The following is a 20489-nucleotide window of genomic DNA, read 5'->3' as shown; positions in this document are numbered from 1 at the left end:
CATCCTCTCACCTCCTCTCTCCCCCTCCTAATACCGTCCCTTTCTGACTCTCTCTACCCTCACTCTCCCTATTAACTCTCACTCTCTATGGAAAGCAGAACGCCAACTTGAATCATTTCATCCAGAGAGAGAAGTGTCTGTGTGTGTGTGTGTGTGTGTGTGTGTGTGTGTGTGTGTGTGTGTGTGTGTGTGTGTGTGTGTGTGTGTGTGTGTGTGTGTGTGTGTGTGTGTGTGTGTGTGTGTGTGTGTGTGTGTGTGTGTGTGTGTGTGTGTGGTGTTTACAAGAGGCCTAGGCAAATAGAGATAGGCCGTAATGAGACAGTGGGAGAGTGTTCTCTGATAGATAAAGAGGTCATTGTGCGTGTGGTGTGTTTGATAACTGTCCTCCACCCCAACTTGACTGCAAGGAACCAAGGAGGGAATACAGTGCCTTGACTTTTTCCATGTTTTGTTGTGTTACAGCCTGAATTAAACATTTATTCAATTGAGATGTTTTGTCACTGGCCAACACACAATACCCCATAATGTCAAAGTGGAATTATGTTTCTATACTTCTTTTGTTGTTGGACAAATTAATTAAAAATGAAAAGCTGAAATGTATTTGAGTCAATACGTAGTCAACCCCTGTGTTATGGCAAGCCTAAAAATATGCTTAACAAGTCCCATAATAAGTTGCACGGACTCACTCTGTTCGCAATAATAGTGTATAACATGATTTTTGAATGACTACCTCATCTCTGTACCCCACACATACAATTATCTGTAATGTCCCTCAGTTGAGCAGTCTATTTCAAATACAGATTCAACCACAAAGACCAGGGAGGTTTTCGAATGCCTCGCAAAAAGAAGGGCACCTATTGGAAGATGGGTTAAATATCCCATTGAATATCCCTTTGAGCATGGGGAAGTTATTAGCTACACTTTGGATGGTGTATTAATACACCCAATTGCTACAAAGATACAGACATCCTTCCTAACTCAGTTACAAGGGATTCCAACAAGAGGCCAATGGTGACTTTTAAACAGTTATAGAGTTTAATGGCAGTTATAAGAGGAAACTGAGGATCGATCAACAACATTGTAGTTACTTCACAATGCTAACCTAATTGAGTGAAAAGAAGGAAGCCTGTACATAATGCAAATATTCCAAAACATCCATCCTGTTTACAATAAAGCACTAAAGTAATACTGCAAACAATGTGGCAAAGAAATTCACTTTTTTTCCTTAATATAAAGTGTTATATTTGTGGCAAATCAATACATCACCTGTATCACTCTCCATATTTTCAAGTATAGTGGTAGCTGCATCATGTTATGGGTAAGCTTGTAATCATTAAGGACTGGGGAGTTTTTTAGGATAAAAAATATATGGAATGGACGAAGCACAGGCAAAATCCTACAGGAAACTTCAGTCTGCTTTCCACCAGACATTTGGAGATGAATTTGCCTTTCAGCAGGACAATAAACTAAAACACAAGGCCACATTTACACTAAAGTTGCTTACCAAGAAGACAATAAATGTTCCTGAGTGGCCTAGTTACAGTTTTGACTTAAATCTATTTGAAGATAGCTGCCAAGGGTGCTTCTACAAAGCGTTGACTCAGGGGTGTGAATACTTATGTAAGTGAGATATTTCTGTATTTCATGTCCTAATACATTTGCAAAAACAATTAAAAAACGTGTTCACTTTGTCATATTTGTGTGTAGATGGGTGAGGAAAACATTACTTAATCCATTTTGAATTCAGGCTGTAACAACAAAATGTGGAGTAAGTCAAGGGGTATGAATACTTTCTGAAGGCACTGTACAGGGTTAACTTTACAATACAAAACCTAAAATGCCAAATAAAATACAATTGAATAGCATTTCTCTATCCTCCTCCACTCCCCCTAATAAACAGTTATTCACCAGCCTGGGCTCATAAAAGCTCAGGGAAGTTTTATTTGTTTCAGAGACGTTTAAATCCATTGAAGCTGAAATAAAACAGTTAAACCACGACTGCCTTTGGGTAACACGCTTAGCCGACCGAGACAGGCACTGGAGCCGCAGGTTTATTTCCCAGTTAACTGCCTTACTTTCTAGATCAGCACAGGGCAGATGCATACATGCAGGTAAGCATGAGATATGAGAGAAAAACAGAGAGACATAGAATAGGGAGAAAGAGAGAGAAAGAGGGCAAGGGTTTCAGAGGAATATAGAAAGAAAGAGAGGAAAAAGAGATACAGAAGGTTTGTGTTGCTGACAGTGAGTTTTGAGTCACTCTGACTCACTGTGATCACCCCAGATTGCCATCCGTAGGGTACCGGATGAAATGGACACGGCTATCAGAACTCACACACACCGTCTCCAAAGGTGTGAATAAATGGTGTGTGTGTGTGTGGTCATTGTAGAATTATATGGCTGACGTAGTCGCTGCATGCACTGTATGACTCACACAGTGGAAAAAGTGGAAAGAGGGGAATTTGAAGTGATTGTGGAAATCTCATCTTTGGGATCCTCTTGTTTTATCACCATAATGCTAAACTGACTGTAACTGATAGGTGAATAGAGATGGAAGGAGAAGCGCACTTCCTGAAAGTTCAAGCATGTTCTGTTACACCTGCACTGGGACTGACAGACTGGAAACGTGACTACCATTCCTACTGGCAACATCACTTGTGACCTGACCTTGGCCTAAAATAATTCCCTGCAATCGATACCATGCCTTTAAATAGGTTGAGTTTAATTTTTGTGTCTTGGTGTGATGTGGCTGTGAGCAGGGAGTGTCCAGTATGGAACGGTATTCTCTACAGTTTCAGTAAACCTACGGACAAAGGAATGTCCTGTCATCGCCAAGGAAACAGCCAGGAGATATCTTAATCTTCACAAGCTGCAGAATTGAACAAATGTACCCTAAGATTCCCATCAGTGTCCCTGGGGAGCGTAAATAAATATGCATTCAATCAATGTGGAGAAAAAATACTGAAAAACAGCCTTGTCAGTAATAAAAAGAAGTGCTGAATTTTGACAGTTCGTTATTATTGTGATAGTCCACTGCTTAACTTTGTGTCAAACTGTCAAGAGACCACATCACTGACCAGGACTGCCATTTCATACTTCACTGTGTTCTTAAAGTTCCATCGCAGTCATTTTTATCTCAATATCAAATCATTTCTGGGAAACGATTAAGTACTTTACAGTGATTGTTTTGAATTAAAATGGTCAAAAAGAAAGAAAAATAGCTTCTTAGCAAAGAGCAATTTCTCAAGTGGGGTGGGGAAAAGTGAAAACTAGCTGTTATTGGCAGAGAGGTTTGGAACTCTTTCTTATTGGTCTATTAACTAATTTACAGCCTGGTGATGTCAAAACTCCGTCCCACCAAAAACAGGCAGAAATTTCAGGCATTATTTTCAAACAGTTCTTTCACTAAAATGGCATTATCATAATTTTCAAAATTTCACAGTGTTATACCAACCTCACTCATAGTGTGGAAATATCCACTCACCAGCCAGTTTATTAAGTACACCACAACGTTTCATAAAAATGGATCGCTCCTACACACAGTGAGTCACTTGGCCATGGCTTGCTATCTAAAGCAGGCAGCCAGGCATCGAGGCATTCAGTTCCTGTTGGATTGAATGTTAGAATGGGCATAACGAGTGACCTTGAGTCTGGTTTGATCGTCAGTGCCAGGCGCGCCGGATCCAGTATCACAGAAACAGCTGGCCTTTTGAGCTTTTTATGAAGAGAATGGTGCAACAAATACAAAATCCAGTCAACGCCAGTCCTGTGGGGGACAACAACTTGTGGATAAGCAACGACGAAGGAGAATTACAAGAATCGGGCAAGCTAACAGGCATGCCACAAACAGACAAATAACGGGGCAGTACAACAGTGGTGTGCAGAACGACATCTCGGGAACGCACAACTCGTCGGTCCTTGTCACGGATGGACTATTGCAGAAAACCACCAAACTGGGTTCCTCTCCTATCAGTTAAAAACAAGAAGAAGCGGCTCCAGTGGGCACACGATCACCAACACTGGACGAATCCCGGTTCTTGTTTCTTTATGCTGATGGCAGAGTCAGGATTTGGCGTAAGCAGCATGAGTCCATGGACCCATCCTGCCTGGTGTCAACAGACCAACAACACTGTGGAATGTTTCCGACTTTTAGGTCTGACCCGGTGATTATAAAACACAGGAAAATCATATTATTTGAGGGCTGAGGAAGCCTGCATGGGGTTCTGTTCTGTTGGGGATTACTCCTTCACATCCACACCACCAGAGAGAGAGACAAGGCCCATCTCCACCATCCACCACACTCCCCTCGGGGTGTGGATAATGGCAGACATACTGTAACTACATCTAATGCTTGAAGCATAACAGTTTTATTACACAACACACACAGTAGGAGTGCGTGACACAGCAGATAACAGGGTAACCACTACAAAGAACATGACTGAGTTGTCCTGTGCTGTATGTACGTTGCCAAGGGAAGCAGAAGCAAGAAGGCCTCTGGGCAGCCATGGTGAATGGTGTTGCTGGCACACTGGAAAATAGCAGTTGTTCATTAATGCAATTAATAGAGAAACAGAAAGAGAGAGAGGAAATGGGACAATTTATAAAAATGTCTCCTCTTTAGTGAGTTAAGCCTGATGAAAACCAGACCCCTCCAGTAGCAGAGAGAGAGAGAGAGAGAGAGAGAGAGAGAGAGAGAGAGAGAGAGAGAGAGAGAGAGAGAGAGAGAGAGAGAGAGAGAGAGAGTTCCTACTGCTGCACTCCCAGGCCTGGCCTGCAGCACGAGAGGTTAAGCTGAACACACTGACCCTCTAAAGCCCTTCAGTTTGTACTGCGGGTACTCCACATGGTGTGTGTCATGTTATGTACAGAGATCACAGTCATGCTCCCATATGGAGTAGGACTTGGAGTGCGTCCCTAATGGCACCCTATTCCCTATATAATAGTGCACTACTTTTGACTAGAGCCCTATGAGTTCTGGTCAAAAGTAATGCACTATGTAGGAAATAGGGTGCCCTTTGGGATGCGGCCCTGGTGAGAGAGTCATTATGTGCTGCTGGGCTTGGGTTATTATGTGGGTGAGTGACAGTTTGCCTCCCATCTCCTCCTCCTCTAGAAGCATTCCCCCTTTTTCTCCAGATAGCATCTTAGCCGGAACCCATCTGCCTATAAGAACCAGAGGTCGACCGATTATGATTTTTCAACGCCGATACCGATTATTGGAGGACCAAAATGTATTTATTTGTAATAATGACAATTACAACAATACTGAATGAACACTTATTTTAACTTAATATAATACATCAATACAATATATTTAGCCTGAAATAAATAATGACATGTTAAATTTGGTTTAAATAATGCAAAAACAAAGTGTTGGGGAAGAAAGTAAAAGTGCAATATGTGCCATGAAAGAAAGCTAACGGTTTAAGTTCCTTGCTCAGAACATGAGATCATATGAAAGCTGGTGGTTCCTTTTAATATGAGTCGTCAATATTCCCAGGTAAGAAGTTTTAGGTTGTAATTATTATAGGAATTATAGGATTATTTCTCTCTATACCATTTGTATTTCATTAACCTTTGACTATTGGATGTTCTTATAGGCACTTTAGTATTGCCAGTGTAACAGTATAGCTTCCGTCCCTCTCCTCGCTCCTACCTGGGCTCAAACCAGGAACACAACGACAACAGCCACCCTCGAATCAGCGTTACCCATCGCTCCACAAAAGTAGCGTTACCCATGCAGAGCAAGGGGAACAACCACTCCAAGTCGGAGAGAGAGTGACGTTTGAAACGCTATTAGTGCACACCCCGTTAACTAGCTAGCCATTTCACATCGGTTACACCAGCCTAATCTCGGGAGTTGATAGGCTTGAAGTCATAAACAGCTGCTGGCAAAGGAAAATGCTGTTTGAATGAATGCTTACGAGCCTGCTGGTGCCTACCATCGCTCAGTCAGACTGCTCTATCAAATCATAGACTTAGTTATAACATGATAACACACAGAAATACGATCCTTAGGTCACTAATATGGCCTAATCCGGAAACTATTATCTCGAAAACAAGACGTTTATTCTTTCAGTGAAATACGGAACCGTTACGTATTTTATCTAACGGGTGGCATCCCTAAGTCTAAATATTCCTGTTACATTGCACAACCTTCAATGTTATGTCATAATTACGTAAAATTATGGCAAATTAGGTGGCCCAAACTGTTGCATATACACTGACTCTGCGTGCAATGAACACAAGAGAACTAGAACTAGTGGACTAGTTAACTGTAAGGTTGCAAGATTGTGTCCCACGAGCTGACAAGGTAAAAATCTGTCGTTCTGCCCCTGAACGAGGCAGTTAACCCACTGTTCCTTGGCCATCATTGAAAATAAGAATGTGTTCTTAACTGACTTGCTTAGTTAAATAAAGATTAAATAAAGGTGTTATGAAAAATCTGTGTCCGGCCAAATCTGTGTCCAAAAATACAGATTTCCGATTGTTATGAAAACTTGAAATCGGCCATTCCGATTAATAAGAACAAGCATTCACATGTGTGCACTGTCACTCAAACATCTGCTTAGGGACATTGTCGTGACTAAACCCAGGCTCAGAACTACTTGAAGAAGGATGTATACAGTTATAGTTATTTTTTCATTATGGGGAAACGTATCTTTTTGGTTTGTTTTTATTTCCCTGGTCCCCATTGTAAATGACCTTTTTGATATACCGGTGTGCTAACTACAGTACCATGTGCTGGTTCCAAGGAGACTTGATGTAGGTTGCTTAGCCAATGATAATGTATTCCTAAACTGGCTATTAATTACTGCTGGTTAAGTGTGTGATTTAAAAAAACAAAAAAACATTCTTACCGTAAAATAATGACCTCATACGAAAATGACCTCTTCCCGTCTTATATAATAGCATTCTCTCCTTTTTCCTCTCCTTAGATCCTCTCCTCCCATCCTACACGTCTCCCACCACTCCCCTGGACCGGTCTTCCCCCTCTTTCACAGACATCTTCCCACCAGACAGCTCCAGCAGCCCCTCCCCAGGGGGAGAGAGCACCACGGCCCAGCCCAGCCCTCACTTCATCAGACCAGGCTTCAACGAGAACCTCATCCCTATCTACTGCTCCATCCTGGCTGCTGTGGTGGTGGGGCTGGTGGCCTACATCGTCTTCAAAAGGTGAGGGGCCATGGAGTGGGAGCATAGACAAAGCAGGGAGATAGGATATGAGCACAGGTAGAAGCAGCTATCACACAGATAGAATAATATATCACACAGGTAGAAGCAGCTATCACACAGATAGAATAATATATCACACAGATAGAAGCAGCTATCACACAGGTAGAATAATATATCACACAGGTAGAAGCAGCTATCACACAGATAGAATAATATATCACACAGGTAGAAGCAGCTATCACACAGATAGAATAATATATCACACAGATAGAAGCAGCTATCACACAGATAGAATAATATATCACACAGGTAGAAGCAGCTATCACACAGATAGAATAATATATCACACAGGTAGAAGCAGCTATCACACAGGTAGAATAATATATCACACAGGTAGAAGCAGCTATCACACAGATATAATAATATATCACACAGGTAGAAGCAGCTATCACACAGATAGAATAATATATCACACAGATAGAAGCAGCTATCACACAGATAGAATAATATATCACACAGGTAGAAGCAGCTATCACACAGATAGAATAATATATCACACAGATAGAAGCAGCTATCACACAGTTAGAATAATATATCACACAGATAGAAGCAGCTATCACACAGTTAGAATAATATATCACACAGATAGAAGCAGCTATCACACAGTTAGAATAATATATCACACAGATAGAAGCAGCTATCACACAGTTAGAATAATATATCACACAGATAGAAGCAGCTATCACACAGGTAGAATAATATATCACACAGATAGAAGCAGCTATCACACAGTTAGAATAATATATCACACAGATAGAAAAAGCTATCACACAGTTAGAATAATATATCACACAGATAGAAGCAGCTATCACACAGATAGAATAATATATCACACAGATAGAAGCAGCTATCACACAGTTAGAATAATATATCACACAGATAGAAGCAGCTATCACACAGATAGAAGCAGCTATCACACAGTTAGAAGCAGCTATCACACAGATAGAAGCAGCTATCACACAGATAGAAGCAGCTATCACACAAGTAGAAGCAGCTATCACACAGATAGAAGCAGCTATCACACAAATAGAAGCAGCTATCACACAAATAGAAGCAGCTATCACACCGATAGGACCAGAGACAAAGCAGGGAGGATGATACATGTATGCAGACAGTGGGGTCAGGCTGGATGAGGGAGAGAGAGTGAACTAGGACAGAGAGGTTGACTTGTCAGGGAAGGGGAATGACAGGCAGGATGGTGTTTGAGTGATGTAGCCCATGGCTAAAGAAAGGCAGGGAGCCAGATAGAGAGTGACTGTATGGTGAAATATTCATGCCTGTTGTGGAATGGCAAGATATTGACCCAGTTACACCACATGATTGCACACGCACACGCACACACACACATACACACACACACACACACACACACAATAATGCATTTCAAAGGTCACACAAAAAGATTGACAGAGGTGAGTGACATATTTAACATTAGAAATTACGCACACAGACGCACGCACACATACACACACAAGCATACACGCCAATTCAGACACACCATGTACCAAGTAAACAAGCTCATCATCAAATCCAGTATCGATTGTAAAGTGCAGTCCAGTTGAAATCCGAGTGGCTACTTCGTCAACACAAACAGTTACGGGGCTACTTTAATATCTGTCTCCTTCCACTGTATAAACAGGTCCAACACGGTCTGTTAAAAGGCCTTGATTGACTGATTGATTAGATTGGATCATTACGACTAGGAGGCTGTTCCAGCCAGAGACAACATTACAGTAAAAATGACTGAGGATAAAACCACTATGAAGCCAGAAGGCTTGTTTCCCTGCTGGTCCTTTCTGTTTACTGGAAGACTTTCAGAGATGTTTGATGACTGATCACTCCTCTTCCCTTCCATGTTTCCTGATGACCATCTCAATCACAAAACGTCCATTACTTGTATCACATCAATTAAACCACTTCTGGGAACACAGTGTTGTGGGCTTGACTCACTTCTTCTCCGTTCACACCTTCCCAGGTGGAACAGCTGCAAGCAGAACAAACAGCCGGCTAACAACCACCAAGCCACAGCAGCCAATCAAACGGTGACGCCGGAGGGGGAGAAGCTGCACAGCGACAGCGGCATCTCAGTGGACAGCCAGAGTCTGCAGGAGCAGCAGCATACAGCCCAGGCCCAGACACAGACACACAGACAGGAACAGATAGGTGAGCTCTACAACACACACTGTACACTTAGCTAGATGCTGTAATGGAAGTCTGTATGTCTGTGTGTTCACCTGTTGGGTCTGTATGGAGATTCTATGCTAGCTGGACTAGGCATATAGAGATGAAAGTGGTAACAAAGTGAATTTAGGATACATATTTTATTATTGTACATAGCGAGTCTCAGATATTATCCCGTTCTGGGTACATACTTAGACACGACTTTGGAAATGTCACCAAAGAAGTCTTAACATGGGAGGTTATGAAGGTGGGAAGGATGAGTAGTCTACACAATTTACATCTGATATCTGTGTTTTACCAATGTACAGTATACCCCTTTACCTATGCTACATGTGACCCAGCCTTTGATATTTGAGAGAGAGAGAGAGAGAGAGAGAGAGAGAGAGAGAGAGAGAGAGAGAGAGAGAGAGAGAGAGAGGACAGGGTGGTCCAGTATTCGGTGGGAGACAGCACCACTGCCTTGTGGGAAATACATGAAGAATGGTTGTGAAGGAGGAGAGCAACTTTTTAAACGGAACAAGTGAAAACAAAAGCAAGAGCTTCAGGAATGTGAAGTGGTCTCTCTATAGAGCCTGGAGCAACCTACCTTCCTTTCATTTAAAAATCCATGGCAGAGACACAGTCAGTCCTCTTATACTGAGGAGAACCATGTTCTACTTACTCCTCTCTCCATCTCTTTAGCTCTTTCAACTTATCTCTCTCTTTCTGTCTCTCTCTACATATCTACTCTTTCTCCCTCCCTTTCTATCTCCCCTTTTCTTTATCTCTCTCTCTGGAGTCTCAGTGGCGTGGCACGGCTTCTATCCACTCAGAGGAGTGATAGAGAGAGCTTTGTCGTCAACCTCCTAAGTGCTGAGCCAGAGCCTAAGGGGCCCCACACATCCAGTGACTCAGCATCTCTCTCTATGCAGTCATGAATGCATAACTGAAGAAGTTATGAAGTAGTAATGAGGTAGTTCAGAAGACAATTATAAAGTTATGTTTGTTAATAGTTAACTTATGCACCATCACCTGATCTGACCCTGGACTTCTGCTGTTTTGGATCTTACCCACAACCCAAATGCATACCCATGCCCATGTGATGTTTGGGAAGCCTGGGAAATGCTGCTATTGTTTTATTTTGTGTTGTGGGAATTCTATTCATTTCCCCCCACTCAGAAATGCAAAGCCTCAGTATAATGGAGAAAAGGGGGCATCTTTTCCTGGGGATTAGCATGTGATTGGGTCATTGAGTAGATGCCCGCCCCTTTAACCCTTGTCTCTTTGTGTGATTGGCTCATTAGCAGGTGTTGTGTGATGGAGCCTCATTAGCAGGTGTTGTGTGATGGAGGCCAGGCCCGATCCCCCTGCCTGTTTAAATTTGATCCAGCAACAGTGTTTAATGTCTGCTGATTAGCGTCAGCTCTGTCTTCTGGCGCAGAAGCCATTAAAATACAGTACTGCACACAGCATGCTGTGGGCTGGGCGGCTACTCCACTAGTAAATGGGGACTTGTTAAAATATAAAACACCCAAGGGGGGTGAGAATATGTACAATAAATCCATAAAATCATATGGATTTCCCTTTTCAAATGAACCACATTTTACACATACAGTATGACTGAAAATCCCACAGCAGTCTTTGTAGACGGTGTCATACCCAGTCAACAACAAGTCAATTAAGATTTCAAGTGAAATATTAAAGTCTATAAAAGATGCCCTGTGCTTTGATTGACAAGCTCAAAAGGACTCCCCGCGTCCCTGCCTTGGGGTAATAACTCCCAAAAGACTTACAGACATCTATAATAAGTCTTCTCTACTCTCCAGTGCAATCTGGTGATCTTTTAAATAGCAATCTGTCTTTTCCCTCTGAGGCTCCTTCCCCTTTACGCTGGAGTATTCCTTCCTCAAGGGGCAGAGGGGTGTTTAAAATTTAAATGAGACTCAAACCTCTCACTCATCTCTCATCATCGTGCCTCTGTCCTTAATCTGATCCCATTCTCTACCTGAACGATAGTCACGGAAACTGTCAGTCAAAGTCTGCTCGTCCCAGGTTAGAGGGGCAGTGGGCTAATGCTAGTGTAGTACAATGCTAGTGTAGTAGGAGAGTAGCTAGTGTAGTAGGAAAGTAACTATTAGGGGTAGGAGAGTAGCTAGTGCAGTATGAGAGTAGCTAGTAAGGTAGAAGAGTAGCTAGTGGGGTAGGAGAGTAGCTAGTGGGGTAGGAGAGTAGCTAGTGGGGTAGGAGAGTAGCTAGTGGGGTAGGAGAGTAACTAGTAGGGTAGAAGAGTAGCTAGAGGGGTAGGAGAGTAGCTAGTGCATTGGGAGAGTAGCTAGTGCAGTAGGAGAGGAGCTAGCGTAGTAGGAGAGTAGCTAATGGGGTAGGAGAGTAGCTAGTAGGATAGGAGAGTAGCTAGTGGGGTAGGAGAGTAGCTAGTGGGGTAGGAGAGTAGCTAGAGGGGTAGGAGAGTAGCTAGTGGGGTAGGGGAGTAACTAGTAGGGTAGGAGAGTAGCTAGTGGGGTAGGAGAGTAGCTAATAGGGTAGAAGAGTAGCTAGTGGGGTAGGAGAGTAGATAGATGGTAGGAGAGTAGCTAGTAGGGTAGGAGAGGAGCTAGATGGGTAGGATAGTAGTTAGTGGGGTAGGAGAGTAGATAGATGGTAGGAAAGTAACTATTAGAGGTAGGGGAGTAGCTAGTGCAGTATGAGAGTAGCTAGTAAGGTAGAAGAGTAGCTAGTGGGGTAGGAGAGTAGCTAGTGGGGTAAGAGAGTAGCTAGTGGGGTAGGAGAGTAGCTAGTGGGGTAGGAGAGTAGCTAGTGGGGTAGGAGAGTAGCTAGTGGGGTAGAAGAGTAGCTAGAGGGGTAGGAGAGTAGCTAGTGCATTGGGAGAGTAGCTAGTGCAGTAGGAGAGGAGCTAGCGTAGTAGGAGAGTAGCTAATGGGGTAGGAGAGTAGCTAGTAGGATAGGAGAGTATCTAGTGGGGTAGGAGAGTAGCTAGTGGGGTAGGAGAGTAGCTAGAGGGGTAGGAGAGTAGCTAGTGGGGTAGAAGAGGAGATAGATGGGTAGGAGAGTAGCTAGTGGGGTAGGGGAGGAGATAGATGGGTAGGAGAGTAGCTAGTGGGGTAGGGAAGTAACTAGTAGGGTAGGAGAGTAGCTAGTGGGGTAGGAGAGTAGCTCGATGGGTAGGAGAGTAGATAGATGGTAGGAGAGTAGCTAGTGGGGTAGAAGAGTAGCTAAATGGGTAGGAGAGTAGCTAGATGGGTAGGAGAGTAGTTAGTGGGGTAGGAGAGTAGCTAGTGGGGTAGGAGAGTAGCTAGAGGGGTAGGAGAGTAGCTAGTGGGGTAGGAGAGTAGACAGTAGGGTAGGAGAGTAGCTAGTAGAGTAGGAGAGTAGCCAGTGGGGTAGGAGAGTAACTAGTAGCGTAGAAGAGTAGCTAGATGGTTAGGAGAGTAGCTAGTGCTTTGGGAGAGTAGCTAGTAGGGTAAGAGAGTAGCTAGCTAGTGGGGTAGGAGAGAAGCTAGATAGTAGGATAAGAGAGTAGCTGGTGGGGTAGGAGAGTAGCTAGTAGGGTAGGAGAGTTGCTAGTAGAGTAGGAGAGTAGCTTGTGGGGTGGGAGAGTAACTAGTGTAGTAGGAGAGTAGCTCATAGGGTAGGAGAGTAGCTAGTAGAAGAATAGCTAGTGGGGAAGAAGAGTAGCTAGTGTAGTAGAAGAGTAGCTAGTAGAGTAGGAGAGTAGCTAGTGGGGTAGGAGAGTAGTTTGTGCAGTAGAAAGCTGGTGTAGTAGGGAGTAAAGCCCTTTCTGTTGAGGAGGCAGCCCTGGGATGTGGATGAGGTAGACAGCAAGAGCTTTAGAGCAGGACAAATACTGACGTATTGCGTTGTCCAAAGCACTTTGAGACTAAATGAAGAGCTATATAAATGCTAATCCATTATTGGTATTAATCATGAATAAATGTAACATATTGTAGTGGGGACCTCTGTATTGAGTTAAATAGAATAACTTGAGTCTGTATTGACTCAGTTCTAAAAGAAAGAGGGATGTCAGTGGTGGGAGTGGTACAGTGCGACAATCAGACAGAGAAGCTAGGGCCAGGTCACATTTACATTTTGCATGTACACTTTCAATTAATGTAGGTAAGACAACCACAAATCACAGTCCCTGTTTAAGCAAAATCCCATCACAGAGAGGGTCATCGAATGTGAGGAGGAATGTGAGACGCCTCAAGGTGCCAGAGACAATGACATACATGTAACTGCCGGCTGATTGACAGGTAGTGTATGAGGGGTCTGGTTAGGGCTGGTCAAATGACCCTGGGGCAACAGAAAGTAATCAGCATGTCTCCTGTATTCCATTCTTGCCATTAAGAGGAGAGCAGTTGATTGCCTATTCACTACCGATCTCAATCTCCGTCTTAATCAGCTATCTTTAAAGCTTCGGAGTGGGCTGAAATTCAATCAGCAACGGCTGAACATGCTAATGGAAGATCGGCTGTTAGATCGACTATTCTGAACATGCCCAGTAGAATTTAATCTGATAAAGACTGGTCAATAGCTTAGAAATGGAATGGGTGAAACAGTGGTTCCCATTTAAAGCAACCATTACATTTTCTGTGTCAACAATATTTATCAAGGAAGCCACCAACTGACTCAGTAGGTTAACATATGAAGTCTAGGGAGGGCTGCATGAACCATTCAAAGTGGAGATCCTGAAGAGGAACACAAATATTTTGCTGCTATCATGAAAAGACAGACTGATTCAGCAAGACTGCTCAGTGTCTGTCTGCAGTGTCTGTCATGCCTGCAGGATGGCTGTCTGAACAGGAAGGAGAACAAGTCACAGACTGCATGACATGCTCTGGAGAGAATCAGCATGAATAACGAGAGCTAAAGGAGAGCCAGAGGAAAAAGAGAGGATTTCAGAAATAATATGGAATGTGTGTAGAATGAGAGAAGATCGACTGTAGCAGAAGCTCCGCCTCTGTGTGCACCACATACACTTAAACAGGCCTGATGATGTCATAGCGTGGTTGATACAAAAAAGCCCTTCTTGTGAACCTTTAGAATTAGAGCTCTCTTCTGGCTGGCACAGGGGTGCATTGATCAAGACAAAAAAACAACCAGTGAGCTCGGAGCTCCTCTAAAAAATGCCTCTGCATTCCGGAAGCGTTTCCATGGCAACCCTCAACTGACAACAGGTTGAGAGGGCTTGTGGGAAAAGGGGACATTTGTCCCACTTCCTCTATCCCTGTAGTAATGAGTTCAGTGAAACAGTTGGAGGGGTTGATGAGTTTGTGACCTCACAAGGCCCCCTACAGGGCAAAGTGTGTCAGAGTGGACACAGCGTCATAGACCGCTGACCACTGATACTGTGCTAATTCATACGACCAGAGAACATCTGCATGTTTCACCACTGATCATATATGTTTTTAACATGTTTCTCTCTCTCTCAGTGGTGAGGGTGGATGGGGGACCTGACTCACCTCCCCCCCAGGTCTGAGGAAGAAGAGAAGCCGCTGACAGGAAGGAGGAAAAGGAGGAGAGGGGGAAGTGGGGTTGCCATGGAAACCTTGATGTGGGAACGGACATACAGTATAAGAGTACAGACTGAGTGGGCTTCTTGGATACAACAAGGAAGTTGACGACATTACCCTTTTCACCAAGTGTGGCCACTGGTTTCTGACTGGCCTCTTGTCCCAGTATGGACCCTTATTAGACAGACTGGAACATCAGAGACTGACCCATTATCTCTACACAGAACTCAACTCTGCCAGTGTGTCTTTGAACACTAAACCTCTCTGCCAGTACCAACCCTAACACCAACCCTAACACCAACCCTAACACCAACCCTCTGCCTCAAGTCACTAAAGTTGCAATATCACTACCACCCATAATCCAAGAAGCATCACTGTGTTAGATATCCTGGTCTCCGTCTTTTCTGTCAGCTGGTGTTGACCAATCATTATGAAAAGTGTGTTAGTATGTTATCCCATGAAGGAGTTTCATCCTGTGTCCCCATAAGTTCACCCCCAACTTCCTTTGACCATTTGCTAAAATTATTATTCATCCACCCCCCGGTTCCCCCCTACTCACTCACATCATCAAATGTTTGTGCCTCAGAGGTAGATAAACTCTCTGTCCCCTCTCTCCCCTTGTCTGTACTCTCTCTCTCTCAGCGTGTAACTATTTGTCCCCCTTTCCATCCCTCCATCTGTACCTACCCTAGTGTGTTCTCAGGGCAAGTCCTGCAGTAGTCTCTCCGTCACACCCCCAGACTGTCTTCTCAGACCTCAGCAGTAGCAGCTTGTTGTAATCCTCCATGTGAACCTGTCTGATAGTATCCCACTGTTATCTATTCAACACAACTCAGTGGGGGAACTGTTATGCTGCGTTTAGATGGTACGAGGTAGACGGCGTCTGGATGTCATTGTTTTCAATGAGAGCATGACGGTAAATGCTGTGGAGGTCACGGTAGACGGGACATGCCACCAGAGTTAAAATATTTAAACTTTTGTTGTCTGTCGTAGCGTTGTTTTCTACCGGATGTTGATTTGCACTGTTTGTTTACCGAAATCACCATAGCAACACATACCGTCGTGCTGACTTGCTTTCTTCTTGTATGACGGTTTCTGCGTCCCTCGTCTAAATGCAGCATTAGTCATCCATTCCAAAATCTCCTATCCTTTTTCTTTACCACAGACACAGACATTCCTAAGGTGTACAGGGACTGACACATGTGACTGACACATGTGTGTTGTTGTTAGACTGTTGCCTCTGATTACTGCTCTCATATTCTCATTGGCTGTGGATCATTCCATCATTCTGTCACAGCAACATGAAACACCATCCCTCCTCTGTTTTCTGACACACTTGAGTCCTTTCCTCCATCCAACATGGACTCCAGGATTATGTTGGAATGATTCATGCTTTGAATGTAACAGATTCTAGATGTTTCTCTCGTGTCTGTTTGTGGCACATCCGCCTCTCTTAGTGGTTTGAGTTACAAGGCCTCCTCAGCAGTGTAGCTCCATTACCCCAGGAGCTGTGATATGCAATATGAGGAGCAATTTGGGACTGTTGAACATTGCTGACTCATTGACCTGACGCGTAATGTGATGTCCGAGGACACCCCCGGACAGGGCCAAACAGGAAGGATATAACCCCACCCACATTGCCAAACCATGGAACTGGTGACATCATCAGAAAGAGGCTCTGCAGTATCAGTATTCGAGGCTGGTCCATGGTAGCCTGACGAGAGTTGTCTAGAAATAGTACACAGTTTATATACAAACACTGTATAGTAGGCTATACTCAAGACTCCCCTTAATTATCCATTATATTGTACTTGCTAATGAGTGGAGACATGGGACACTCGTCAGAGACTTCCGTCTCACTGAAATAAACACAAGCACTTGCACACACACACTCACGTGCAGATATGTGTGTGTGCTAAAGAGTGTGCGGTGGCGCTAATGTGTCTGCTGTGGTATGGTATGGTAGGGGTATGGGTGTAAACACATGGGCCATTAGGGAGACATTCCTGACAGGCAGGTATAATTACCTCAGGGTTTCAGGTTCATTTAGCTTCACTCAGTCAGCTGGCTCTCATCTGAATCCCTCTGTTCTGTACTGCACAGAGACATACAGAACACTTTTAAAGTGGCAACAATGTGACAGTACCATTACTCACCTCTCATGTGTCAGAGAGCAGTGACATTTTACTGTATCACAATAGTGATCTGAAGCACTTATACACCCCCAACACTCTCTCATGATAAACTGTATGTATGTGTTGCCTTGGATCACTTTTGTATGTATCTATATTGGCACGCAGCATACTGAACACGCAGTAGGTATTAGATGTTAGCAATGTAGCTACGCTTACTGTAACTGTACTGCTTTGAAGTCCAGGTTTGATTCCCAGGGACATGCGATTACTCAGGGTCCCTTTGGTGTGGTTTGGTGCTTGAATTTAGATGTAGGTAGACAGCAAAGTAGAGATATTAGCAGAGATACTTTTGTGTGTTGTGAGAGAGAGAGAGATAATCTGGCATAGCAAAGATACAGCAGGGAAGACGCTCTCATAGTAGTGAGTTTTGAGGCTTTTGAATAGAAAACAGACCAACACACCCACACTATATTCCCCCTGGGGGCCTCTTTCTGCTTGTGACATATCCAGTGGCTTCACACACACAGTGTTTCACACAATATTATTGACAGCAGTGTGATTCATATTGCTCCACAATGGAAGTGCAGTAGGACCCCGTGGACCAACTGATTGGCATAATACCACTGACTGACAGGAGGGATTGTCATCAACGACTAGTGAACAACTGAACCTTTCACTGTGGCTGGCGGCCCCACGGGCCCAATCTAACACTGTGCTGTCTCACAGGTGAATAGAGGTGTCAATATAGAATCTACAGTATGACTCAATCTGTACTGTTCCTCCACAGCAGGGGACACTGGTAAAGTGAAGGGCGATAATATAAGAATGTAAAGCTGAATAACGTTACAGACATAAATATGCAAAACATTCAATGTTCTTCTATTGTTTTTGTTATGAATATTATTCTCTTTCTTGAAATCAGTATTTTTTTGTAAAACGGTTTCTTGTTTTAGCACTTATTAGATGTAATAGGCACACTCACAGACTGTGCTATACAAGTGCCTGTGTACAGAGTCAGGTGTCTTTGAGTTCTGTTCAGAACACTTTCTGTTCTTCTTCTTCTTCTGTTTTTATTCTCACTTGTTGTATGATCTGTGTTTTGTTTCATGTGAGTGTTAATGAAGGTTTCAGGAAGTATAGGCCATAGGTTCAAACGTACTACTAATGTTGTTGAAATCCATATAGCATCATCTACGTACATGCCATCTGCTGTGGTCCTATTTTACCGACCACAATATACTCTACCTACAGTGCAAAAGTGGCAATATGTGATGAGCATGACCAGTATGTTTTTACATGTTCAGTTTGTCCAGAGGTTGTGGACAGACATGCCATGTATGAGGAGGATTCACTGTGATTCTCTACGGTAATATCCAAGATATAATAAATCCACACAGAAATTTCAGACCCCTCCCCCCCAAAAGCTGAATGTTACATGTACTTACCTATTAGTGTAAAATGCATTGTGTAAATGTGAATTTCTTAGAGTTGTTACAATATATAAATACACGATAAAATTGAAAAAGCAAACAAATTAATTATCTGATAGAATAAAACAAATGTAATTGCACCTTTGTCAAGTCATTTGTCCTCAATACTGAATGTTGATAATGTAGCAAGTCAGCTGATGGATTCTCATTCCCTACTGTGAATTCGTTGTTGCTTGGGAAAGAAATATAGTGGACACAATACACTGAAATATGCTTCTTCGCTTAAAACATCTAAAATTGCCAATGTTTAACACTGGTAGTCGGCTATCTCTCCCGGGAAATCCTTGATTACAACAATATTGGACAGCACCCAGTACAAACTCTCCCGACCCTCATGTATAACTGATCTTTTATCAACAGTTACAGGAATAATCTCTGTGGGTTTGTGTCTCATTGACAGTTTTGGCTTTCTGTATGAAAATACCCAAAAGGTTCCCCTTTAGAATTACCCCCAAAGTATTTCTGAAAAAGGCCTCAAGCTAATGAAAATAAAATGTTAAAACCACAAAGTATGGAGCATGTGACCTTAGCCAAACCACAGTTAAAAACAGGACCATATGTGAGGGTTCATTGGACTGTTGGAGTCTCGTTCTCTATTCTCTTATCATCAGGTAAGTGTTCACAAACATGGAGTCACCATCGATGTCTGGTAGATATGGTTCTTACACACACACACACACACACACACACACACACACACACACACACACACACACACACACACACACACACACACACACACACACACACACACACACACACACACACACACACACACACACACACACACACACACACCACACACACACACACACACACACACACACACACACACACACACACACACACACATAGTGTGGTGAATTGCTGAATCATCAGAATGTGCGGTTGATCCCAAACCAGCAAACCAGATGGGAGCAAGACACACTACATAGTTTAATTTGATTAGCCAGGACCGTTCAAATAGAGGCGCTAATCAAATGCTGAAATGTATTTTTCAGTCAGCTGAAATTTCAAAGAAAGAAACATTGTTAAAGAGAGAACAAAAAACAACCATGAATAAAATGGATGCATGTGGAGATCGGGGGAAAAGATGAATAAAATGTATGTATGTGGAGATCGGGGGAAAAGATGAATAAAATGGATGCATGTGGAGATCGGGGGAAAAGATGAATAAAATGGATGCATGTGGAGATCGGGGGAAAAGATGAATAAAATGGATGCATGTGGAGATCGGGGAAAAGATGAATAAAATGGATGCATGTGGAGATCGGGGGAAAAGATGAATAAAATGGATGCATGTGGAGATCGGGGGAAAAGATGAATAAAATGGATGCATGTGGAGATCGGGGGAAAAGATGAATAAAATGGATGCATGTGGAGATCGGGGGAAAAGATGAATAAAATGGATGTATGTGGAGATCGGGGGAAAAGATGAATAAAATGGATGTATGTGGAGATCGGGGGAAAAGATGAATAAAATGGATGCATGTGGAGATCGGGGGAAAAGATGAATAAAATGGATGCATGTGGAGATCGGGGGAAAAGATGAATAAAATGGATGTATGTGGAGATCGGGGGAAAAGATGAATAAAATGGATGCATGTGGAGATCGGGGGAAAAGATGAATAAAATGGATGCATGTGGAGATCGGGGGAAAAGCGTTCAGAGATGGGATTGAGGAGATTACATTCAATGTGGATGATGTCATTAATTATGCTTACTGTATAAAGTATATGCAAACACTGACCTTCATAAGTCTAACCTCATTCAAATGTTTGGTGTTTTGTGTAACAGATGTCTCTGTCACGTATGCTCCCTCTCCGGCCTCAAGGTCATCAGGCTGCTGATTATCCCGCACACCTGTCACCATCGTCTCGCGCACCTGCCCCTCTTGACACTCACCTGGACTCCATCCCTTCCTTGATTATCTTCCCTAT

The 20489-nt window shown here is 43.2% G+C and overlaps 1 protein-coding gene across 1 annotated transcript in view; it reads left to right on the top strand.

Annotated features, from left to right (window-relative positions):
• LOC118370909 (tumor necrosis factor receptor superfamily member 16) overlaps nt 1-18629 on the top strand; it is a 56974-nt gene extending 38345 nt beyond the window's left edge. Inside the window, exons 4-6 of the mRNA XM_052519261.1 lie at nt 6939-7176; nt 9212-9399; nt 14844-18629. Of these exons, the coding sequence (XP_052375221.1) occupies nt 6939-7176; nt 9212-9399; nt 14844-14890 (473 nt within the window). The 3' untranslated portion in view covers nt 14891-18629. The remainder of the gene's footprint in view (nt 1-6938; nt 7177-9211; nt 9400-14843) is intronic.
• Nucleotides 18630-20489: the final 1860 nt, after the last annotated feature.

Source organism: Oncorhynchus keta, chromosome 5 (assembly GCF_023373465.1).
Source record: "Oncorhynchus keta strain PuntledgeMale-10-30-2019 chromosome 5, Oket_V2, whole genome shotgun sequence".
NCBI classification, from domain to species: Eukaryota; Metazoa; Chordata; class Actinopteri; order Salmoniformes; family Salmonidae; genus Oncorhynchus; species Oncorhynchus keta.
The sequence above is the reverse complement of the archived record's forward strand: the minus strand, read 5'-3'. Positions and strand labels throughout refer to the sequence as shown.